Source organism: Pithys albifrons, chromosome 8 (assembly GCF_047495875.1).
Source record: "Pithys albifrons albifrons isolate INPA30051 chromosome 8, PitAlb_v1, whole genome shotgun sequence".
Lineage (NCBI taxonomy): Eukaryota > Metazoa > Chordata > Aves > Passeriformes > Thamnophilidae > Pithys > Pithys albifrons.
Genome location: NC_092465.1, coordinates 33,149,227 through 33,175,514, shown reverse-complemented (window position 1 = coordinate 33,175,514; position 26,288 = coordinate 33,149,227). Strand labels below are relative to the sequence as shown.

At 36.9% G+C, this 26,288-nt stretch overlaps 1 protein-coding gene across 6 annotated transcripts in view; it reads right to left on the bottom strand.

The window, feature by feature from the left end:
• Positions 1-23,887, bottom strand: part of TFPI (tissue factor pathway inhibitor) — a 30,999-nt gene extending 7,112 nt beyond the window's left edge. Inside the window, exons 1-7 of one of the 6 annotated variants that reach the window (XM_071562287.1) lie at positions 23,515-23,887; positions 14,988-15,107; positions 7,231-7,455; positions 5,132-5,170; positions 1,783-1,959; positions 657-752; positions 78-167 (exon numbers count right to left, since the gene is read on the bottom strand). In XM_071562287.1, the coding sequence (XP_071418388.1) occupies positions 78-167; positions 657-752; positions 1,783-1,959; positions 5,132-5,170; positions 7,231-7,455; positions 14,988-15,102 (742 nt within the window). In that variant the 5' untranslated portion in view covers positions 15,103-15,107; positions 23,515-23,887. Of the gene's footprint in view, positions 1-77; positions 168-656; positions 753-1,782; positions 1,960-5,131; positions 5,171-7,230; positions 7,456-14,987; positions 15,108-18,034; positions 18,092-23,218; positions 23,425-23,514 lie in introns of those variants that run through there. The other 5 variants (XM_071562286.1, XM_071562284.1, XM_071562281.1 and 2 more) reach the window with 5 other exon arrangements.
• Positions 23,888-26,288: the final 2,401 nt, after the last annotated feature.

Sequence of the window (26,288 nt, the reverse complement as noted above, 5' to 3'; positions counted from 1 at the left end):
TGTCAGGAATGGTTGGAAATGCAGAAGTAATCCATATAAAAGACTGAGAGCTAAGAACTGCAAAAGTTTATTCTTACCAAAAGAAATGGGAAACTGGTTGCGCTCCTTTCGGGAACTGCCATTCAGAGTGTTGGACTTCTCATTTCGAGCAGTTGGCAACAGATTTACTAACAGAAAGAGAAAAGGTGGGAGGGAGCGTGAGGTCTGAAACAGTAAGTGTTGGGTTAACCAGACACAACCAAGCCCTGAAAATCACCTATGATGATATCTGTTGGCTTTACTCAATGCCAGTACTGATGACAGTAAATGATTTCTCTATTTCCCAAAGGCATAAGACACTGATGTTGTTGTGACAACTTTGGGGTGGGTTCCTTTGTCTTCTTTAATATTACTGATGTAAGCTTTAAATCAAACATGGTTTGATAAGGTTATTTTTATATTATAGCAGACATTTTAACCTTTGCAACTGTAAGCCTTTTTCAAAATATGTGTAACTGACAAAGTGGTTGTGAAGCAAGTTTTAATGTTAATGACTTCCCTGTGCTCATGTATCTCAACTGACATACATGTCTTCAAGTAAATGGAAAAATGGCTGGACAAACCAAGGAGCATCTGCTTTAAAGGGTTAACTATAAACAGCAAAAGGAAATTGTTACCAAAAATCCCAGGAAACTGGTTGGATTCTTCTGCTGGGGAGCTGCTGTTCACAGTGTTAGGATACTCTTCAACTGTAACAATTGGCAATAAATTTGCTAAATGAAAACAGAAGGGAAAACAACTAAGGAAAAAACCTCCCAAATCAGTATTAATGATTCAATATCTTAAAGACAAAAACTTTGATCAATTTCAACCATGGCAGTGGCCCCTAATCCTCTTTTTCTTCTTGGGTATTCATTCAAATTTCCAAGGAAGTGTTATTTCAGATTAAAGTCATGAAAAAAATTATTCTGCAGCCCTTAGTCTAAAAGGCAAAAGTGGAATCAGAGCCCAGGAAGAAATGCTTCAGCAAAGGTAAGGAAAAAGCACATGGCTCTATATGTATAGTAGTTTTTTGTTTTGTTTTGTTTTTTAAATCTTTTAAAAGAAGCATAGTGGGTCTTTCCTACACCAAGTGTGAATAAGCTTGAGTTCCCCTTGCCAAAATGACAGATTATGAAACAGCCCTGGAAAAAGGCCCACTAGAGACAAGCGAGATAAAAGGATCTGGAGGCTCTTGATGGGAAAATGTGTTCTTCCTATAAATAAAATGAAGGGGAGAGTTCTGAAGGTTACTGTATCCTGATATAGAACAATTGCTTGGAACTAGTAGGACAAGGAAGCAGATGAACGATCTTTCATCAGTCTGAATGGCTACAGCCAAATCACTGAGAAGTGAGGGTCAGGTTTCCCATGATTCTTTGGTGGGAAGTAAGGGAATAGTAAGACTAGACATTCCTATATGAGCACCTCTTCACATCACAAGACTTGGTTAGAAAAGAGTATATGCAGATGTGTGGATAAATATATATATATATTATTGGTTTATGACATTATAAAGCCAAACTGGCAGATTTTAGGTGAGTTCTCACGAGAAAAGCAAAAAAGGAATCCTGTAATATTAAATAGTGCCCACCCAATATTTTAGTTCATATTCTTAATTATTATTTTAAAATATGTATAATTATTGTCAGTTTCATATATAAATTATTGCCACCTCATGGTACCCTAAGTTGCCTTTCTGCTTGTGAGATACCTTCTAAACACAGCATTGTTTATACAAGAATAATGAAGAGAACAACTTACAGTTTTCTTGGCAGGTACTCTGGCATTCTTCCAAACTCTTGAAGTTGTTCTGGTTTCCTAGGCACCCACCATACTTGAATGCTTCACATGACTTTGTCTCTTTGTTATAGAAATACCTGGTAAAATAGCCCCGGCAGACTCCAGGGTCTTTCTCATGGAAGCAGAAGTCAGGCTTTTCTACAAACAATAGTAAGTGATGAACAAGGCGGGGGAAGGAAAATATTAACACACATTTCAAGACAGCAATAGAACTGGAGGAAGATTATGAAATAAACCTGTAACTTTGGACTAAAGGCCAACTATAAAATAACTGCTGCTTTTGTTCTATATATAGCACCATAATATTATGCTTGAGCATTATAAGGATATTTCTAGTGATTTTTTTTCCTCTTTTCAAGTAGCCAGTAAATTATGTCTTGAAAAATGACAACTCCTTCAAAGTTTCCTCCCACATTGAAGCTGTAAACTGAAAACTAGAATTAGTTTTTATTCTGGTTTAAAAGAAAACCTGAATCTCAGCTGGATCATTTGCGTCTTATGTACACGCTCTTGTAATTTATATAGCTGTTTTAGCCAAAGTGAAGTATCAAAAAAGTAATGTTAAAAGAGAAAGAAAAAGCAAAGGGTTGGAAAAAAAACCCTAGAAAAAAATCTAGCAAAAGCACTTTGTGTGGGGTAGTTGACTGTTATAAAAGGGTACAGGAAACTGGGAGACAGCAGCTATTCTCTAATTTTTCAGCCCCAGTTCTGACAGTGCAATCAGTTAACTGCAATATCAACCAAGAAAAAGTTAACAAATTAATATTGTGCAATTTGGCTGAATATCACAGCATGATATCGCATCTTTTGGCAGGGAAGAAAAATACATAGCCATACAATAATCCCTGAAACTCCACTTTTTACCATATTCAATTTTTTCCTAAAGTTATAATCTAAAAATAAAATCATGGAAATAATAAAATATATGGGGAGGCATTCTCAAATTCTTTCTAGTAAATACTTTGAAATATGATTCTTGTCTGAGATGACTTGCAGATAAAAAGTTTTTAGCCATCATGTAAGACAATCATATCAGATGTGACATATAGTGGCCTTCATGCCTGTAGAACTTCATGAAATATTGAGACTAAAACATGGGATAGTGAGCTGCCATTTTAATAAAAATTACTATAGAGTAATTACTTTGAAGTTCCTAACATTTGTGGAACAGATTATTGAGTTGCAAAGAAATTAAGCCTATTACATCTATTTTAGCTAAGTATATATTCAAATGTATTGCTAGAAGAAGATTACTATTACAAGCAAATAATGCACGTATCTATATAAAATATGATAATAGCTCATAATTAATGTTTTCCCAAGAATTAATTGGCAATATCTTGTATTTCAAGTGTTATAAAACATCCTGAAGAGAAAAAGAATAATTTTCAGAGATCACATGCAAAATTAAATCATTAATATGTTCTTGAAAAAAGTAACAAAATCAACTACTTTAAGCGCTCCTGAATAGTTTAATTTTGATTGTTGAGTACAAATTTCATTCTCTGCCACTAAGTATATGCAATCTATGGTTTAGATGTTTCGTGCTTCTTACTATTCAAATGCAGCACCTTTTGATGTCCACACATTTAGAAAATTAAGTTCATGTAGGACAATAAACATGAAAGATATGTGCAAGGCATATGATATGATTTCAGCTGAGAACAGAAGGGAGACAGATACATAGACAGACAAGACTACCAGAGCTGTACCTGTTTCATATACCATTTATTAGGAGCTCACAGACAATAGGAGATAAAATTCATTCATCAAATATTGTGTAATATTGTGAATAACAGAAAGAGATTATTAGATAGATATTAACTGAAAAAAGGAAGGCAGATATTAGTAAGGGTATTCAGACTACAGGATTACAACTGATTCTTAAAAAACAGATGTTCTTAATTTGGAAGATCCTTATATTAAAATGGTTCTTGCAGAAAAGGGAAATTAAATCCAAATTAGTTCAGCTCATAGCTAACTTTTATAGCCATTTTTGAAGAGAGAGTTCATGAAGGCAATAAAATCCTAACTATAGAAACCAGTATTATACTTCTAAATGCCATATCTATCTCCAGAGACACAATATTCAAGACTGCATTACTGGAAATAATGGTAAACATGCAATGATGTTAATGATAGCCATGAGCTGAATTTAACAGGATGTGCTCTGGTTTGTCATTAAAAACAGGGAACCAGGGTCAGTCCTTAAAGGAAATAGTGCCAAAGCTTGCAGCATCTGTGGAAAATCAACGTCAGTAACTTCCATAGCATAGAATCACGTTTTTGTTGGTTTTGTGTGCTTATTTGTTTTGTTTTGTTTTGTTTTGTTTTGTTTTGTTTTAATGCATGAGGAATGGAAAGGACCATAGAAAACAGGAAAAGAAAACCATCACCTTGGCATGAAAATATTCCAAAATAATGTTCTGCAAAGAGGAGGGATTTGATTATAGTGCATTTCAAAATGTATGTGCACATACTGGCATTTCTGCAAGTTGCTAAATGCACACCCAACTCAAAAAGTCACAAGTGGCAGGAGGGATGAAGGAGGGTAAGAAAAAGAGAAGCTGACTTGTGAAGGAATTTATTCAGGGAACTCCTGCCACCAGCAGTGGGCTCAGTCCAGACAAGCCTCTAATATATAAAGGGGAAGGGTAGAATAAGTCTTCACAAGCCCTGATTTAAGTGTCAAACTTAAATATCCTCATTAGAGACACTGGTTACCTCAAGAGACCAACAGGGTTTCAGAGAGGTGATCTCAGGGCTTTAGCATCAGCTATTTGGATGTCTGGGTGTAAGGCATTGAAAGTTCTGTAAACATTCTGTCCCTTCAGGAGCGGGAAACTTTCTCCCTTGTTTGATTTTGATGTGTATTTAGGGGATCTGCCCCAACCTCTGGTAGCTCCTCCACAGACAATGCCTGAAAAGCTGTTTCAGAGTGATTTTTCCCCTATTAGTGCTAGCAGTGGAGCAAGCTTCTAACTTGTGCTCAAGACACAAAATAAGAGTTCCCCATAATGGCTAATTATACAATGCTTGAATCCCTGCAGCATGTTTCTTTTTACTGACAAAAAAAGAAAACCATCATGATATGTTTATTTTGTGAAGAGATTGCAGCTACCATCTTCAGTGACCACAAGTGTCCTCAAATTCTTTGATGAATACAGAAGATTCAGAATAAGAACTCCATTTCATGTTACAGTTTTTGTTAGGAGATACTTGGAACAATACATAAATAATTTAATAAAAGAAGCTAATAAATGCCTTATTATCGCACAATAGTCTTAGATTAGTATGTAAATGAAATTACCTTTCTTAATTTGTGCTACCACAGTCTTCCCAGACAATTCTGCAATATAAATAAAAATACTTAGCAAAGACCAGCATGCTTAGCAGTGACAGTGAGGACTTCCCTTTCTTTCTTCTCTTTATTAGAGAAGTTGAAAGCTTGTTCTGGAGGACTGAAGTATCATTTCTTTTGTGTGAGAAGACCTGCTAAATTGGAAACCTAAGGATATGCAAACTACTGAAATCAAACTATTCCAATATTGAATTCTAACTGGGAAATTACTGTTCCTGTTATTGGATCCAAAGGCCTGTATTATGTGATCTTATTTCTCAACAGAGGAGTAATTAGCAGACTACCAGCCCAGCTGTAGCCATTGATACTGATAGTGGCTTTGGAGCTGTCCTAGCGAGACATTAAGACTTCTCTCATGCTATCCAATTCCCTTTGCTATGTAGTGCCTGAGTAAAGCTTTCATGCTTTTATGAAAAAAAAAAAATTACTGCTCATGATATGAAGGCCTGTTCAGCCAACTATCCTCAACTATCTTTAGGGCTGTATGCATGACAAGCTTGTTTGTGCTGTTCTCTCAGCACAGGATCAGCAGTGAAGGAGTTGCTATTGTCATTTTTAATGGAGAAGCCTGGATTTTATTGAATCAGCTCAAGAAACTGGATATTGGAATTCAACCCCAGATTCCTTTTCAGCAATAGAAAACAAACATTCCCCTTCTAGGAGACTTTCTCATCCTAAAATTACAAAGGAGTCCATGGGGAGATTGGCTCAGCCAATGTCAAAGTAAGGCTCACAAGAGAGAAAAGTGGTCAAGGAGAGCTGATGCACTTTCCATTACAGATGCTTTGCAAGGCAGGTGAAATAGCAGCTCCTGGATTTCACCTAGAGTCATCTTAATTGCACTGCTCCATAATTCTTGTTTTGTATTGTACTGCCATTGTGTGCTATAATTTTACCAATTTTCTCTGGAAAGATGCTGGTACATATTCAAAGCACATCTATGAGGCACAAATTTTGTCATGATAGATTTTTCCTTCCACCTCTGGGACAACCCTTTAGAAGAATATTATTTAAAGACATGACATGCATTTTAGAGTGACACAGCATTTCTTTGAACATACATCCAGCTTTTCCTGTTAGTAGGAGTCTTTGCCTTAAGCGTTTAAACATTTAAAGCCGTGACCTAAACTATGGACGCTCACATCAGGCCATTTCACTAATCTCACTCAGCTGTCCCCTTCAGGGCAAAAGCTGCAATCATATTTTGGCATATGATCTTTATTCTTCTGGCAGAGAACATGAAAAATTTATTATGAGTTTATACAGGCCTAGAATCTTTTAATCTTACTACCACGCCAACAGTGTCTTTTTGCTTCTGGTTTCAGTCAAAATGCCAAATCCACATCTCAGCTGATTTCTTTTTTGTAAACAAAATGCATTTCTGAGTACATTTGCTTTCTAATTAATAGACATCAGAATTGCTGTCATGACCAGAACCATTTATCATAACTATTTTCCTAAGTTAGAAGCTTAAGTATTCTAAAATATATATTCACTGTCCTGAAAATTAGGATCTTTGTGCTATATCCAGTAAACAATGGAGCATATAGGCAAATGCCTGTTAAAAGTAGTTGGGGTTTTTCCCCTGAAGAAGTGAGTATTGGACACAAGAAAAAAAAACAAACAGCTTCTATCATCTTAAGTGAAGGGGAAACCTGGCATCAAAGATTGAGTTAGATATCCTTAAGGCAAAAAAGAGCATTTGTGCTGCCCACCAGTTTAACCCAATCAGACTCTAAATCAATTTCACTGAAGAATTCGTCCAAAACAGGGTTCTAGGTAGAAAATAAGCTTTCTTTCATTGGTGTCTCTATTTCATGGTTACACTAAAACAAGTCACACTTATGTTTCTAAATCCTGAATGTTTGCTTGCAGAATGTAAAGTAATTCAGATGGCTTCAACATACTTGGGGACATAATTAGAAGAATCACATTTCTCTGTTAATGGGAACTTAAGAGAGTTACTACTTCCAAATTTCATGTGGTTTGTGAACAAGAAATAACAAATACAAAAGAACTGATATGAGGATAAGAGAATGGGTACTGGCCTGTCACCACATGTGGGAGAACACCGTCAACCACACACTTCTTCTGACATTCTTCCAGCGTTAGAAAGTTGTTCTCATTGCCATGGCATCCACCATATTCAAATACTTCACACTCACGGCTTTGAATGTTGAAGAAATATCGAATGTGGATGGCTTTGCATGGACCATCATCTGCTTTCATGGCACAGATTGAGTGTCCGAGTATCAGTGGGGGCAAAGCAGCACCTGCAATAGAGAGAAGTAGAATAACTGTTTCTAAGTTAGCTTGTTTGCTTCACTACATAGTGGAACTTCAATATGAGATGGCTTGTGCTTTCTGCTAGAGAGGCACCACAGAACATCTGTCTGCAAAGCTCTGAACACACCAAACAGATGTGAAAACAAAAACATCATCTGCGTTGGAACACAGACTCCATTTGATCAAACCAAATGTGTGGTTTTAATTTTTAAATAAAACAGCTCATAAACTTGAACTCCTCCTCAAAAATCTCTAATAGCCATGGATAGTGGCTTAGTCACATGAGCTAGTTGGCAATTCTGAACAACAAATACAGAGGGAAAAGCTTAGTAACCCCAAAACCACAATGACTGCCGCTGCAGAAAGGATTCCTTGTGCTCTCTTCCACGCACTTGTAACAGGGAACATCGCTCTTAAAGACACCTCCCAGGGAGCAGCGTGGGACAGAGTCCTGCAGAGGGCATCACTCCCCTGTCAGATTGTGCTTGACTGGAACACAAAACCAGCCGGTATCACTGAAAGGTCGTCGTGCCGTCTTTTCCCTCTGATCTCACTCTTCGTGCATTACATCTTCCAAGAGCTAAGCATGCAACTATAAAGTTAAGGCGAAACAAAACTGTATGTTTTCAAACAGTGTAATTTCAATGTCTTTCAATATACATTATTATGTCTGGGTATGTTTTGTAATATTTATCATATATATTGTGAAGAACACCAGCCAAGTTTTACACTGTCAATGTCTATAAGGAAATTCTTACTAACAGTCCAGTTTCTCATACTTTTCCCTTATAAATATATGGTTCAATATCTTTTCGTCTTTTGCTTTTCCAAGGAACTATTTGACCCTAGAGGATTTTGAGAGTCCTACAGAGCTGGTGTTATTGCCATAGCAAGCAGATGAACAAACCTGAAATTTTTCATTCATTCTCCCACAGCTAATTAGAATATTGATGTCTCTTAACACATACACAAACACATCTATCACTGCTGCTTGAGGTGGCCCAGGAAACAGGAGACAAAAAAAGGACGAGGACAAGAGTTTCTGTGATCATTGCATGACTTCCTACTACTACTAGATGAAGTTTCTGGCTTTAAATAAAAGAATCCACAAAAATCAGGCTTTATGACTTGGTAAAAAGAAAATTGGTATAGTTACTAGCTACCCACTTTATGCCTATTTAATTTTAACATATAAAACTGACCATATGAAACAATCTTTAAATAAAAAGCACAGCTGAGATAAATCCACATAACTATTGAGGATCAATGGAAGTTTACTAATTTTATTCTATTTGAGCCACTCATAACTACAGGAAATAAACAAATTTCAGCACTAAAATCTTTTAATGAGTAGCATTTATGTCCTTGAAAAATTAATAACCTTTATTACACAATTACTATCAACAGAATAATTGCAGCACACAATTAGATCTTCCAAAATTGGAGACCATTTGGTGATAGAATACATAGGAGGATGAATAATTTCAAAATTCTAATTAAACATTCAGTCCCTAAAGTAGTTTGTGACTTTTCCCTCATTGGTGAAAATGTATTTACACATTTTGAAGATAAGAATATGGATTTGAAAATGTTACTGAAGACAGTATGATAGGAAATGTTGATGAATTAAAATCAATAATTACAAAAGATGTTAAATTGGGTAAACTTGCTTCTGAAACTCAGCTTGCCAAACAAAATTTTGGAATTTTGTTTCTTGCCATTTTCCTCACTTAGGTCTTCCCGAGTCCACAAAGAATTGACTAGAAGTCACAATGAATTCAAAGTTGTTCTTCAAAGGTTCTAAAGTTCGTACAGCAGGTTGGCATATCCATTGGAAGGGGCTTAAGAAGGCTCAACTGTAAGAACTGAGAGGGTACTGCATTGCAAAATGAAACTTTCGAATTCCCCCACTCAGTACCAGGGAAAAAGTGCCTTCAAAACATCAAAGTTTTCAGTAACTTATGAACTTACTCCTGAAATGCTCAACTCAAACACTCAGAGCTCCACAGAAACTGGTCCAACTCAGCTGTGGTTGGGGTGAGGGCTGGCAGCTGGTTTAGAAACATGTCATTTTCTTGGCACACAAGAAATGAGAGCTCCTACATGACCTGTGCCAGTGACCGAGTTCACTCCAGAAGAGGTTGTGAAAACTTAAGAAGTTTCTTAACTACTGAAATTTCAAACACAGGGTTATGTCAGCTCATTCTGTTTGCTGCATTACACCACACCAGTGTTGCGGGCTATCAAAACAGAAATAGCGTGCGAGCATAGTTGCAAAACTACACAACAATGATGAACAAATGGCTTAGAGTTTATCTTGGGAACTTTCTGGTCTCAGCTTCTAGCCTATTTCCCATCAAACCCACAGAACTAAATCATTGTTTTGCTTACCTCCTAAGGCCTTTCCTCTGCACTGACAGGGACACTGTTAACCACTGTCAGATGTACTGACATCTGCTGCTAGCATAATAACTAGCTGTGTCACACTTTTTGGCAACTGGACATTTATTTTCTGAAGAATGCTAGAAAGTTGCCATAGTTTGACTAAAATCTGTACCCTGTGAAACCCCCAAGGGCCAAACCCTCTAACTTTAAACAGCAACCAAGTGACTAAAGGAAGAAGTCTCCAAGGGATTCATCGGAACTGAATCATTCTTGCGTCTGGGAACAGTGAAAGAATTCTTCCCCATTATTTTACACCTGGGACCACTTAACTCACACAGCTGACATAAGATTAGCTTTCCTTCTCCGATCAGAAGGCAAGCAGGAGTGTTTGGCCATTAGATCTGCATAGACACAAATCTGCTTGTACTCATTTCATGTGTGGAAAACTAATTCTTAGCATAAGGTCTCATCCTCTGCTTTTCAACACTGGAACAAATTGTTACTACTACATTTTAGGTCCTATGTGAAGAGCACAGAATATGACATTTAGAGAAGATATCTGCCAGGAAAGTCAGTGAATATTCTTCAACAGAAAACATAGGTAGTTAAAACTCATAAGAATGTCAACAGAGTTGACTTCAAGTGGCATAAAATTCCCAGCAACCTGAAGCAGTCAGTTCCAGGATTTCACTACCCTTCTTACAAGACAGGCCTTCTTTCTAATATACCACTCAAATATTCTTGATTATATATTAAATAATATTTTGTTTCCCTTCATGCATAGACAAAATAATTTAAAACCATATATATATATATGGTTTTATATATTTATATATATATGGTTTATATATATATGGTTTTATATATATATATCATGTTACATATATACACATGCACACACACAAACTCACATATATATGTATAAAATAGTTTTTTATTTTCTAATCTACCATTTGCCTCTTGAAATTCAAGGCTGCTGAAGGAGAGAAAGTGGCCTCCTGCACTCTCAACCTTTATTTCAAACTCTCCAGGTTTGGCTCCTTCTCAGACTGCTTGAAGCCTTCATGGTACAGCAGCTGCCTTGCACTCACTGCACCACTTCAACAGGTCACCTCTGGTCCACCTTCTTTCTTTTGGAAATCTCTTGTCTCCTCTTAATTATCTCCATATTAAATAAACTCATTTCTTCCAATCTTTTTATTGGCCTTGCTTTCTAATCCTTTTATAACTGTTATTTGGAACTTTCCTATTGGTTGGATTACTGTTAAAGTGTGCTGCCCAGAGCTGAACATAATCCTCTACCAGTGGCAAATAGAGTGGAATAATTAACCTTTGGTTTTGTTTTTTTTTCTTAATACAACACAAAATCACTTGCATTTTTTTAAAGCAACATTGTATTATTATTGTAATGCTCTGCAACTTACATTTGCTTTCTGGCAAATATAACCTTGTTATACAGGTGCTTCAGCAGCTATTTACACCCTATATTTATGAATGCATTGATTCTCCTTCTTAGGTATAGCACTTCACATTTGTCTTTTAAAAAATTGAATTAGTTTAACCTTTCACATTGGATCTGGCCCTGTTGGATATTTATTACTCATCCAATTTAGGCATCTGGTTCAAATAAATTTAGAAAATCTATATAAATACATGACTGTACTACCCTAGACCAAGAAAACTTTGTTAGAAATACATAAAATGACTGTTACAGCGATGCTCATTGTCACAAAAAAGTTATTACTTATCATGCTAAAATTAAAATAAAGCAAAGCAAAATCTCCTCTCCCCTTTCTTTTCTGTCTTAATTTTTTAATTTAATGACTTCATTCCATTAGCTATATAGGTTTTCTTAACAGGAGCTGCTGAACACTCATTTAGTCATTTCACTCCACAGTTTGTGGTAAGTGCAAAGTAATGCTCATGAAATGGCCCACAATGAGCACGAGCTCATTGCAGATGTTTGGTCACGACCTTCTTCCATTCCTTCAGCCTTCCTGCTTTTGTTCACCTGTCAGAAGGAGGATACCGGCCAAGACACTTCTACACAGCACAGCCATTCTCACATTTGTTGTCATTCACACAGGCAACTTTTGCAACTCCAGACACGACTGTTAGACACACCAACAGTCACTACTCATTTCAGTGCAGTAATTTCACTGTGAGAGCTCTAACAACTTGCAGTTAGCTGTGCTGCAGCCCGGAGCACATGGACCACAGGTGAGCAGTGCAAGGCGCTCTTCTCACTCTTTACTAGCAAGCACTGCAATAGTACAAAAGCAGAAGTGGGGAATAGTGTCTCTAATCCTCTTACATTAATACAAATGAAAACAATGTCTTTCCCCTGTGGGTGTAGGCATAACAAAAGACTTTAATTTGACTTTGAGTCTCAAGGATTATCTGCAGGACTGCTTGTTAAAAAGGCATCCTTTCAGTTAGAAGGTGAACTGATTTCTGTCCTATACCTGCAGCACAATAAATATGAAAGACAACAGTGTTAGTGAGGAGTTGCTTCTCAGAAAAGAACTATATAAATTGAGAAAATGAAGGTCAGGAATATTTTTGATATTTTATGTAAAATACTCTGGTTTTGTTTGCTTAGGTTATGTGTTCTCAACCTTACAAGAGTTTCCATGCTTATTCTTCATTATAAAGATACACTGTCATCTTTCCAGCCTTTCTTGTAATGTCTCCCTTTGATAAGCGGTATCAATACTAAGCACCTTGTCACTAATGAATAGTTGTTTCTTTTCTCTCCATCTTTGTCAGTTTGACAGCTTCCCACCCACACACTGTTCCGTGCTCTTCCTACCCATGTGTTTCCTACACTCTCTATAGGCAGGCACATTTATTCTTGGCAAGCTTTCACATATGAATAAAAAGCACATTCAATTTTTCAGTCATTTTCTTTAGGTTTTGTAACATCAGCTAAAGAGCTGCCAACCATGTAAGATATTAATGAGCAGTATACATAAACCAGTTATTTTTATACCTTTCATTTTTGTTATTACCCTTATTTATTGGTGGTAAAATCACAGGTTTTGCTGAAAGAGAACAAATTAAGAATCCTTTTTTATCTCATTGGACTTGACCTGCAGCCTTAATTTAATTAGACAAAATTTAAATAGACAAAATTTTATATTTTGAATTGACAAAAACCCACCTCTTAATCACAAAAGCACTTGTACTCAATGTGGCCCAGAAGTATGACATTACAAATAATGGATGCACAGAACTTATTTTATCCTTTAATATCTGAAATTTATGGAATGTTAAGGTATAACATGTCATTGCTTTAAACCATCTAAATTCAAATGAAATTGCACCCTACGAGATTTCTACATTTAAATTCACAGAGTCCAGAATTTAAATCTTGAGAAATCATAAATATAACTTTAATTAGCAAATACCTAAACATTTTATGGAAGAAGAGTACTGCAAGAATTTTTTTTATGGTAAACACTGCAACTGAGTCTTTAGCAATATCAAAAATAGGATCTTAGTTTAATTTCTAAGCATCATTTGATTGGTTTTTACTTTAAAATTAGAACCCAAAAGTTCAGAACTGTTTCTCACACTAAAGCAGTTACTGGTCACATAATCTTAAACTACTGGTTGCAGAATAACTGGTTAAAAAGAAATAATGCCCAGTAAAATGACTGCTTAATTTCCTTGAGAATATTTTCTTACCGTCTTTTATAAAGAGAGTAAATAAAGGGAAAAATATTAAGCCAGCAGATTTCTTGTTCTGGTGACAAATTGTGCAAGACAATTTGGACATCATGAATTGCAAGGTAAGGCTAAGGATTTATATAAGATTGAGTTGCAGGGTAAGGACAAGTGTGACTTTGCCCTCAAATAAGGGCATTTATGCACTTCAGGGTTAAGAAGAAACAGAATTACTCTGCATGAATCAGTCTTTACAATGCAACTATGCTAAGCAGAAGCTTAATGCAGAACAGCACATATCTTAAATTGTAGTGAGCAATTGTGACATGGTTCCACAGCATGAGCTTTGTACAAGCCTTAGTATAGCCACGGCTGTGCACAATCAATATTTCTGTCTCAAAGAGCAGTGCTGCAAATGTCTGATGAAGAGAAATAATCTGGATGGAAACAGGACAAAACATGGGTAGGTTAGGTAGACTGTCAACATAAAGAAAAGGTTAGCAACGTTCCCAGTTATGCTTCCAAATCAGACATGCCAAACAGAAGCACTCACTTCATATTTCTCTGCAGCTTAAGGAAGTGATCACAATTTTAAATCATTTTCTCAAAGAAAAGAACATTTTAGTATGGCCCCAAAAGTGTATTTTTTCCTAGTCTGTTTCCTCAAAATTGTTTGGGAGGAAATTAAAATACCTTTCCCAAGGATATCCAGTATATAAGTCCAATTCATCTTAGTTAATTTCATTGAAGTAAACAGTGATCTTACAATGGTGAGAATCCGAGAACCTCTCCAGTTCTAACAGTTACACTTTTTTCATACCAAAAATATCTAACTGGTAAGTTTTTAATCATAGAATTATATAGAATATCCTGAGTTGAAAGGGATTAACAAGGATCAAGTCCAGCTCCTTTATTTGCCCAGTGATATCAAACCACTTGTGGCTACGCAAAGACCTTCTTCGAGGCCCAGAAAAACAACTAGGATAGTAATTGCACCTTTTTTATACCAAAGTTTACAGATTAGCTCTGACTCAGGAGAGCTGTGCACGGAACAGAGCAACACCAATCTACAATGTTATTCATCAGATTTCTGCTCCTTTGGTGTGGGCAGAGAAAACCTGAGTTTGGCAGCTCTATTTTCTCTTCCCTAAATGTTGAACTTTTCCATGATCATAAAGCAGAGTTTTAATGGAATCACCTTGATATCTAAGCCAATGTTTGATAAGAATTAGAATTTCCAAAAACTTGGGAAATAAAAGCCTTGATAGAAGACAATTTTGTTTAAGCTTAATACATAATTCTGCACATCTCTCTTCCAGTTAGAAACTAGCCCATTTTAGCTTAATCTCAGTTTAAAAAATTCCCCGTAAGAGTTCTCAAGTACAGAATTACAGCTACAATGCATTTTACCATAGTGGGCTTTGTTGCTTGAGATAATTTTAGGTGTTTTGTAGTAAGGTCTTACCCACAATATCCTCTTCTTCACTGGCTTCTGACTCAATAGTTGCATGTCCAGTGACACAGAGTAACAGCAAGACAAAGACTGAAGATGAGGAACATCCCTTCTTTCTTCCTTTCATCTTCCCTGTATAACACACAGATGACAATACACACTTTAGTCAAATTCCTTGAGTGTTCTGCAAAAGTCATTAGCAGGGCAGTGCTGCCCTATGGTCAGCTACACAAACTGGGAACTTTGGGAATTGTGTGAGCTGTATCAGGATAATCATATTGTAAGCACAATGAAAAAGGAGACAGGGTTCATAGCTGTGCTCAGCACATTGCAAGGCTCCTATCCATTTCCAGCACAGATTAGAGGCCTTGCTATTTTATTTCAAATTGCACAAATACTTAGCATTACAGTGTAAATAAAGATGGTGATAGTTTCACACCATCTAGGCTCAATAAAAGGAGAAATATCATCAAATATTCAGATTTATACTTAGATACATAGCAATACCTTTCAAACTTTGCCTGGTTCCTGTGAGTTCAGTGAGATAAAAAATTACCAAATGCACATTCAGTTTTAGTTTTTAAAAAGACATGGGAAAGGGCAATTTTCTAGCACATTGTTTTCCTTAGAAGTAATCATTGGCAAAATTGTGACTCTTCATAAAGGAGCTTGCCAATTATCCACAACCTCAGTTGCCCATGGATTAATTCCAGGTTTGTCCCTGGGCTCTCATTTTCTGTATTTGAGTTTTACCAAACATGGCATCAAAACTCTCACTAGTTCAGCAAAATTCTCTTTGAATTTGGGGGTTTTGTCACCCAAATTAAGGCTTTGGTTTCTTCTTCCAATAATCTGCAGAATGTAGATTTAGACTGCAAAATTCAGTAATCAATTTTCAGTCTGTCATCCCATATTCTCAAAAGCTTGTTTCCAGGTAGAAGAAAAACAATCAGCCAGAAATGGAAATCATCAGTAAGTTTCTATTTTTTCATTTGAAAATAAAATTTTGTATATAATGAGCTGTCATATATAATTGTCACTGTGTGAATATAAGGATAAATTACTGCATTTGTACAGAAAACAAAAATCTTCCCAGGGTAAAGTACTTCTATTCTTCCACTCAACTCCTACATTTTCCTTCAAAGAAAGAGTGCCTTGTCAAAAGCAGGGCATCTTGATGCTTGGGCATGTTCCCAAGAGGGAAAATGTAGGCTGTATAACTGCATATCAGCCCTGCTGCAAAGTCTGCTGACCAAACCCCATGTCCTTTATCTCTTGCTAAGCTTCCCAGAAGGTCACACATTCCCAGAACATTGTGTTCGCTATGGCTGGAGGTGGGGTGAATGGGGTGAACATTTGGGTAATAAAATGCTTAAATCCTACTTTAGTTTAATTCTTTCTTATAATTTCTACAGGAAGAGTGAAACCCAAGATCAAAGTGAATTTCCACTGCTTTTGCAACTAAAGACCTAAATCCTCCAGAAAAAAAAATGTTTTCTGACTGGATGTTCAGCTACCCGGTAACAGAACTTTAAAGCTGTAAACCTCTTATTATATCAATATAATTTTCTTTTATAATGCATTTTGAATTGTTTGTTTGGCTTTTATTTTTTTCATTGTATTTATACAGAAAAAACAACTCAAAATACTTCATCTGTGACATTTGGCTCAATAAAATATTAGTGCACACATTTGTACTCTCTGCACTGGGAAAAATAGGAGATGTTTTGAGTTTAAATAATTCATGTTAAATGGCCTGATTATTTAAGCCAAATTCTGAAAATCTCTGGGTGTGAACAGCAGCCCCTTCCTCCACAAGGGTTTTAGCTTAGGACAGCCAGGAATTAGTCCAGCACTTATACTGGCTTTTCTGAGCATCATAATGTCATTAATGCATATTTCATTAATACAATTCCTTAGGAACTGGCACTCCACAGCTCCCAAACTACCAATCTTCTAATGAGATATTTTTAAACCTGTAGCAGACAACAACAACATTACTTGACAAAGGAGATCAAAGATCTGTGGTAAGAATTGGCACATATTTATTTCCTGGTTAATTAAATACTTTTATTTCTAAACAACACCATTGGCTTCCCTCTGGCTGAAATACAGGTAGAAAAGGCAAACCACAAGCAGTCAAGTAAGCTCCCAGTAACATATCTTTATTACCTGGTTTTATTACACTTTTGTCCTAAACACAGAAATAAAAGGAAGCTCTCAAGACTTTTTTTGCTACAGGCAAAAAAATTATAAAACTCCCTGTCTTCTCCATGCAGTTTGCAGCCTTTGGAGACAGAAGGTTTATGTGCATATCTGTGTGTATATATGTATACACACACACATATTTTTTTATAACCTAGCAGTCTCTTCAACATCAATTTCTGTAGTTACCTGACTGTTTAGATGCAAGCATTTTTTCACTGTGGCTTTTATCTCTAACTGGAAAAAGCAAAAATAAAATTAGCATTTCCCACATTAGCCAAAAAAAGACATTCCTAGAAAATGGTATAAAGTGACATTGTAATGACTGTAAAAGTGACTCATTCATGCTGACAGCCCAGGAAATGGAAATAAAGACACACACACACACACACACACACAGAGAAATAAAAAAATGAAGTAGCTAACTGAATGGAGGAATTAATAGCAGGAGATAGGATGTGCATAGTCAGAGGTCAAATTTAGCACAGCCTAAAACTAGGGATTAGAAGATCTCATTAGACAGGATTAAAACACCTCTGATATAAAAGCAGACCTTTATCAGTTCAGTATACTTCAGAGGCATTGTATTTGCCCTATGATATCTTGTACTACCTACTAGGAGTTGTGTGACAGAGATTTAATTAGACCTCTCTGTAGCACTGACTCCCAGCTGGCAGAGTCAGTGTGTTCCCTTAAAAAGGATTTTATTCCACATGCTGTTTTGCATCTGCTTGCAATGTCATGTGCTCTCATTTCCTCTGCAGTAAATATGAAGAATGAAGTGCTCATGAATTCTATCACCTCTGGTCTGATGTATAGACAGCAAGGAATGATGACTCCTGCCCCAGCCTTACCTGCCCCAGAGTGAGTGCTGGGCTGCCAATTACACCAATTTCCACCAGTCACTGCAGCCTTGCACTGTCACAGCAGCTTAATAAAAGGAGAGGCAGCACACTGAGAATCATCAGCGTGCAAACATTACTGATTGAAAGCAAAATATACCAAAATTCCACCCCTCCTCCCCAACTTATCTTCCTTCTGCACCCTGCATAGCAGCTCCAATAGTCTTTATCAGTCCTCAGACCAGAGAGTCCATCTGATTCCTTCAAGAACTTCAAAATTACATCTTGTTATGCAAGATAATTTTGGTTGGTTACCTACTTTTCATCATTTAACATAAATTCTTCCCTACTGCACTATTCCAGTCTCTTAAATTCCCAAGTGAAAAATGGAAAGAGAAAATTTAGAAAAACAAATATCCTCATTAGATTTTCTGCTGAAAAGTTGTATGACCTGGTGTCATTGTTTCAGATTTAAACTCCCACTTTGGTTCTGCTTTTATTAAAGTTGCAAATGCAGCTTTTCAACCACACCTGAGAAATGAATTTGAAAGGAAACCCTGTTATGTTTTGAAATAGAAATGAAAATATATAAATTAATAAGCCTACCAAAATAACTCTGTTCTTTTTTTCACTTGCCTGTAGACCGCTCTTATCTTTCCACTTTCCATTGTCAACTCCTTTCACTCATGCTTTTAAATTGTTTTCTATTTCCCCAGCTTAGCTCCAGAACCTATTTATTTCTTCTCCTGGTCAGCTCCCACCTGGCACCAGGTACTTTTGGCATCCTGTCTCCACTCAATCTGTCATCTGATGCAACTCCAAACCTTAACTTCCTCCTCCACTGAGTTCTCCATTTTACCTGGCTCAGTCAGGTCCCTATCCATCATATCCATCACCCAAGACTCAGGAACTTGATATATTCTGGGAGGCAGAGCTATGATGAGAGTATGCCCTGGATAAAGAAACCTGACAGAAATTTTCCTACCTCCCTGATCATGCAGTGCAGAGCATCTGATGTAACAGTCCTAGTGATTTATAAACTTTGCAATTAAGACTGATTTATTAAAATAACTGCACTTTCCACAGGAATACTGGATTTGTCTACGTCAAATCACATAACCAGCCCATTTTCATTATATACCTTTCAATGGGGAAAAAATATTTTTACGTGTTGACTGAAGTAAATTACTGGCTTACATAATTTCATAAATCTTTAAAAAAAAAACAACAAACTCACCACACTCAAATGTGTACCTGTTTGTAGCAAAAATACTGGTTATCTAATCCTATTTTCAAATAGGGAATGCCTTCAGCACCTAACAGCCACTCCCAGAGCATAAAATCCACTAACAAAACAAACAAGCAGCAATTAGTTACATATTAGCATTATAAATGCTCTAGCCGGCTTGCTTTCTTTCTTTTTTTCTTCCCCCTAGCAGTTTGGACTGGAAAAGTACAGTGTATATGTTCAAATCTCAGCTGTTCTTACTGATAAATAGATATGTATTTAGAGGTCAGTAAACATAAAATCTGCTTTTCTAATGGAGAGAGCACTTTCAGTGTTGCATATTTTGTAACTGAGCTGTGCATAATTTCACTTTGTACACACTATAGAAACACAACTGTTCAACTTCACTGAAGTGAAGCTGTCAGATACTGAAAATATAACAGGTAGAACCTCCCTGCCACAGTGATGCCTCTTGTGACTGATTCTGATCATACCAATTAACTTTTTGTAACCTCATCATCACAGAGGTCACATTTTGCACACATACCAAAGTTCAAAACACAAGTTTCCTTGCTCTGTCAAGCAAGTTTAGCTCATCTTGTCTATCTTCCCAGACACCACAGATACTTCTATTGCAATGCATGCACGAGCTTTGGATCATCACACAGGTTAGAAATCCTGAAACTTCCTTCAGTGGGAATATCACTGGATTCAGACTGCTCCAGATTGTCACCCAAAAAATCACTTAAAACCAACACAGAATAACATTGCCATAGAAAAGAAGGGTCACATTTCCTCATCTCCTACCATAGTACAGATCATGCTGCTTATTCTGGTGGTGGTTCCAGCTACTGGGGACCTAGAGCATTCATCCATTGAGGATCAGAGCATGGAAAACTTCAGCATCACCTTTCCACACTACCTTTTCTCTGACTGATGAAAGCATAAATCAAAGTCTGATAACCTCATTATGTTAGAGACTGTACAAATATAAACAAAAAAGATTGCCTCTCAAAGTAAGAATATTTGCAGAAGACATCCATACACTTTGCCAAACATTCTTGGAGTTCATGCTTGTATTTCTAACATACTTGGTGCAATTGCTCTTTCCAATACAGTAGTTTTAAAACTGGTTCTTTTGGAATCCTCTCTTTTCTGAAGGAAGGTTTCACTTTCTTATGTGCAATTCATAGCCTGAGTCAACATGCTCAAATGCTTAGTTTTAATTTGTCACTAAACAGTAAATCTAACTACCCAGTAAAGGTCAGAGGTACACTCAGGTATGAAAGGCACACATCAGGGAAGAGGGCACCACTACTACAGATGGGCAATGAACAGCTGTATTAACAGCAACAGGAAACAATTAAGAAATCAAACAAAGGAGTGGTGGAGAGAAAATTTAACTGGCTAAAACCAAGTCTATTTTGCTGTGAAATAACTTTTGAAAGGAAAGGAATGATACAATTCCCCATATGGTTTTGCTTTATTCTGTCCCCAGGGGAACTCTGTCCCTATTGTAAAATTAAAACAGTTTCATAAGAGAAATATACAGAAGTAGATATTTTGTCCTCGCTTTTTAAGTCAGTTCTCCCTAGTTTCAGTGTAAAGAAAAGCTTTAGATAGGAAGACCCCATCAGCCCCTTGCAGTTCTTAGAGAGAAAATAGGGTTGTTCAGAACGTATCCCCAAAAAAGATAATAGTAACTACTAGAATTTGACAGATTTCAAGAACTTTGCTCCAAAATTGTGGAACATGAGAGTCGTGTAATTCTCGAGGCTAGTAAGATCTATGGGGTTTTTTTTTAAATTTAAATTTCTTTTTTTTCTTCCTATACACATGTTCTGAGTCTCTCTTGCAGATGTTCTCAGAACATACTGAATGCACACCAACAAAATCGTGACAGTCACAAAGCACTTCAAGCAGCTACCACTTTATTTTAAAATGCAAAAGAAAGCTATTGCCAGAATCCCCTTTTAAAGTAAATCTAGATGTTACAGTACCTTCCCAGAATGTGAGAGATGGTGTCAATATCTCCTTTTTTTTTTCCAGTGGAGATTTAATATTCATGTTTCCAGAAACAACCCTAATCCCACTGATATGTGAGTGACAACAATCTATGTTTTCTGCCCTAAAAGTCATCCAACACCCACAGAATCAGAATAGCATAAAAGATATCACTGTCCCTATACTGGAGAACACCCAGGTGCTACTGTCTGCTCCTGTCCATGCCCTTAACTTGGAAGGGTTATCCAAGACACATAAAATAGTCCTTGAAGCTAAAACTGGAGTCCAGTAATTCTCTTTCTCTAACCATAGGTCTGGTCTAGCTAGACCTGGGATTTCAGACTCACAGAAGGCTCTGGACATGGGCTCTGAAAGCCTGAAAGGAAGCTTGTTCTTTTACACTTTTGCTTTGTTTCCTAGACCAATTTTTCCCCAATCTCTTAAAATTTCCTCTTTGACAGAAAATCTGTCTCATTTTTGTACACTGTCCCTCACTGCCCTTTACATCTGACACTAAACCCTAAAATAGATACTAAAGTTTTTACCATTAAGCTTTCAAAATTACTCTGAAGTGAGATTAAAGATAACCTAAATGACATTAATTATTCTATCTGTCCTGAGTAAAGAACATAAAACTGTAATTTACAGTCATTCTGCATTTAGAATATTAACTAGATGAATAACAATTGAGTTTTCATGAGCAATATTAGTAAATATGGGCACTGCACTGAAAGGCTAAATGCACTTTAAAGGTCATGTGACTGCACCAGAGAGCTGAAATGCATTAAAGCCTGAAATTACAAACTATGTAATGCACAATGTAAAGATGAACATAAAGATTACTGAAAGTAAATTTAAAGCACACTTGGAGACTCTCCAGCATAAAAGTTATAAAAGTTTCAAATAAATGGATTTATCAAGCAATTGTCCACATGGCTGCTTTTTAGTGAACCTTTTTACATGAGACCTTATTTGACAGGAGAAAAGGCCAGAGCAGGGTGTGTTTTAATCATCTTTACATCCTCAGCATGGTTCTGTGTACATTACACACAAAGTAAACTTGATTATAGCTCTCAAAATCTGCTTAATAATGCAGAAATATTCACTGTGGATATAGATACCTGCTGCCTTCACAGTCATAAACTCTCTCTTAGTAGAAATAAATAATCAGCATAAGATTATAATGAGAAAAGGCTGAGTTTTATCCAGATAGGTGCCTGGCAATTCCTACAGCTTGCCTTTGCTGTCCATATCTGTACTGACAGCTGCACTTCCTGTCTTTGCATCTGCCCATAAGACATTCAGGAAGGAAGGTTTGTATCTTTACATGTTTCCCATGAAAGGACTTTGATGACTAATGCCCAGAGTACTGAGTCACACTGACCATTCACACATATATCCCCCCCATCCAAATTCTTATTGTTCTTCCTACTCCACTTTCCCCATTATTATGGGCCTTTTCCTCATTTAAATTGTATTCATATTTTCTAAAACAGTAGCAAAATTTAGCTCTATTTTTTTAAAATACAGGCAAGTATCACTGTCTTGCTTTACACAGATCCTAAAAAAGAAGTTTATGTCAATTCTTTCAAGTAAAATATTACAAAAGTCATCAACAATATTCTAGTTTTTGGGGGTGTGGATCTTGGTGTGTTTGTTACACTGACACCACTATAGGACTCATTCACTGCCTTCATTGTTTAAGGGATTTTAGTTTCTTGAGAATTCCAATATACATTGTGAGTGAAATTGGCCTGTGTATCATCAGCTTCACTTGAATCTCCTTGTTTCATGTACTTCTCCTACAATATCATATTACATGTCCTAGAAGGATGTGAAACAGCCTGACAAACCCCTCTGCCTGAATCAAGGCCTCACTTAGAGCTACTGCAGTAGAGAAATTGCTTTTAAAAACAAAAGCTTTTCTTCAAACTCAAGCTTTTGATCAGAACTAACTTACTTACCTTTAGGAGGGTTTTCTTTCAAAGAACTGTCTTGGAGCTCAAAATACCATAGTCTGAGATTCCGTCAACCAAATATATGCTGTATTATTAATCATAAAATTGTCCCACTGATTCAAATTTATAGAGGAAAAAAGTCTCCCTTTTTGCAGCGATCATCGCTGGACTTTGTGTCTAAACATCTGACTACTGCATCTACCATACTATAAAGAAAACACAGCAGTAGATACGGCTTTTAGCCAGCTAGAGAAAAAAAGGATCTCTCATTTAAAACCGAAAGTCTGCTGCAAAGTACTCACCGAAGTCCTAGGAACAGTTCTTGAAGAAAGAAGGAATTCCTGAATCAGAGCTGAGTACGATCCTCCCCGACTAATTCCCGTTGAAGGGGTGTGGTGTAAAGCTACAAAGGCAGGATTGCAACCTGATCTTGTAGAGCTGGCTCCGACCCTGGGGTCGCTCGGCTCGTCCCGGCTCCTGCTCTCTGTAGGCACATGGGCTCGCCCCGGGGAAAGGCAGATCTGCAACAGCAGCAGGAATGCTTCCTGTCCAAGGTTTTCTCCTCTGCCTGCGGTTCACAGCAACTGCTTTCTAAAGAGCATGAGCTGAAGTGGCTGCACCTTTAAAGAACGAGAGGTGTGTAGGAAAATCTACTCATTGTAGCTTGCAGGCTTTGCTAGGACTCATGAGGATGTCATATTCATTGCCTCTTTAAGAGAGAGACGTTGTGGAGCACTGTTGTTTTTTATGTTTGTTTTTACATGAAGCCTTGCTGTTTACTCCACACCCGGCTGCATTCATCGCAGTGTCTGCAGCTGTACACAAAGGTTGCTCTGCCTCCAGCTAGAACATACCATCCAGTTCCAAATCACACTTGTATGTGCTAAAACTAAAGTTTAGTGTCTTTAAGAGTACCATGGCTGAAGATGGGAATGGGGACTCTAGAGACCCTCTTTGAGACCTTGTGACTTGTGGCTGTAGAGGTAGAAGTCCAGAATCTGTTTTAGAAACACAGGATGAGAATTTCCCAGGTAATGAATGAAACAGTAACAGAGACAGAAAATAACAGCTGAAGAACAGTAACTTACACAGGCAGTAGCTGTAACTCCTTGCAATTACTTTTAGGCAAAGACCAACAGGTAGTTAAATCACTTTAATTGAACATTTATATTCATCTGTTCATCACCATCCTGAAACAGACTGGAAGTTTCTCATAGTCAGTTAATGGGTTAGGTACCTCTGACACAAACAAAAGTGCTCCTGGCAGCTCCTTAGATCTCCTGTCTTGTTATGACTGTAAAAATACCTGTAATACTTTTCAGGGCAAAGCCAATAGTCAGCTGAGTCTACTGACTGGGTCAATAACCAAATGGATTAACTGTCCTGGAATGGACTAGAACCACTCACAAAGTAAAGGGGCAGTTCCAGTGGGGGTGGGTTTCTACCATTCAGTCACTAATTACCAACTCAGATAAAGCAAGAGGCCACTCAGCTCAGGAGGTCAGTGAAACAGAAGTGGTCAGGCTGTCATTTGTGTGACACCAAGCCTCTGAAAAACGCTGTGGGACCCACGTGGTAAGAATTAGTGTCTCTCTGAGGGTCACAAGACAAACAATTCAAAACAGATGCATGAAAATTACACCATGATTTGAAGAAATCTCAGTCTGTATATTTACGATAGAAACAAACTCCACTAGATTTCAAAAAAATTAGATACCTCTTTACTTTGATTTGCTTGGAATGCAGCTGCGAATGAACATGCATCTATGTGGATAGTTTCAAACGTGCTCTACTCTACAAGTGATTTACAAATGAGGTGCCATATTTTTAGTCATATTGGATGCTGAACAGTCTGAATTTACCAGTCTATGCAAATATATTCCAAATCTAGGGACTGGACCTAGTCATAACTTCAAGTGGGCTGTTTTGGTTTTGTTTGTTTGTTTGTTTGTTTCAATGAGAAATGTGTATTTTTTAATGAATAGACAAACCCTGAATTTTCATAGTTTGTGTCACAATGTGCTAACATTAGTGCTTCTTTTCTAACAAGATCTCATTCAAGTCACTCAGATTTAGTGTGCAAAATAATAAAGTAATTCTGAAAGAAACAGCCCACAGAGACCTGAAAAAAACCAAAACAAAACAAACAAAACAGAAAAAGCTACAGTACAAAATACGTTTGTCAACTTAAGGCCAAATAAGATGAGAATCACATTTAAAGAAAAGTACTTTGGGGAACACATAAGAGAATGAAACCCTTGTTAGACTCAGAAATCTTTAGTAAATAATAAAATAATATGATAGTAAAAATGCCACCATGTGCACAAGGAACATATTCAAAATAAAAACTCGAAGGAAACTATTTCATTTTCAGGTTAATAGTTTTGCTTTCTACTCTATTAATGTCTCTTCAGTTCCCATATGTAGTTCTAATTTAGTTGTCAGAAGAGTCTATGGAATCCTTTGCATTATAACTACAACATAAAGGGTTTCAGCTGAACTGAAATCAGACTTTGAAGATGGAAGTGTTAGAGTTTTGAACCTTTAGCAGGATCAAAGAATTCCATTCAGCTGTGACACGGCCCAGACAATCACAGTGAAAACTGCTGATAGTTTAAGACAGTTGCCAATAGTTAAATGTCCACAATGGAAAAGGCCATAGAATAACAATACCAACAGTAAAAGTCTTAGTATTTGAAAAATGCTTACAACTTACAGGTTAAGTAAGAACAACTGACTCTTCCTTGAGTCACACCAGTGACCTCGGGACAGATACTCCATCTTCCTCTCTCCATCATCTGTCATGATACTGCACAGCCTATGGTTCCACCACACTGTGGCAAGCTGTTTCTGTTTTTACACTGGGAATACTGTTAGTGCCAGCAAGATATCAGGGAAATGGAAGATAAGAGCTAATAGTTAACCTGATAGCTTCAGAGGACTGGGGCACAGTCACTGTCATCTGGAATATCTGTCATCTGTTTGTGTTGCTGCTCAGACTGACTGAAAGGGATGGAGGAAAAGATGGGAAACTTCAAAATCAAATTTTCCTATTCTGTGCATCTTTATTTGTATA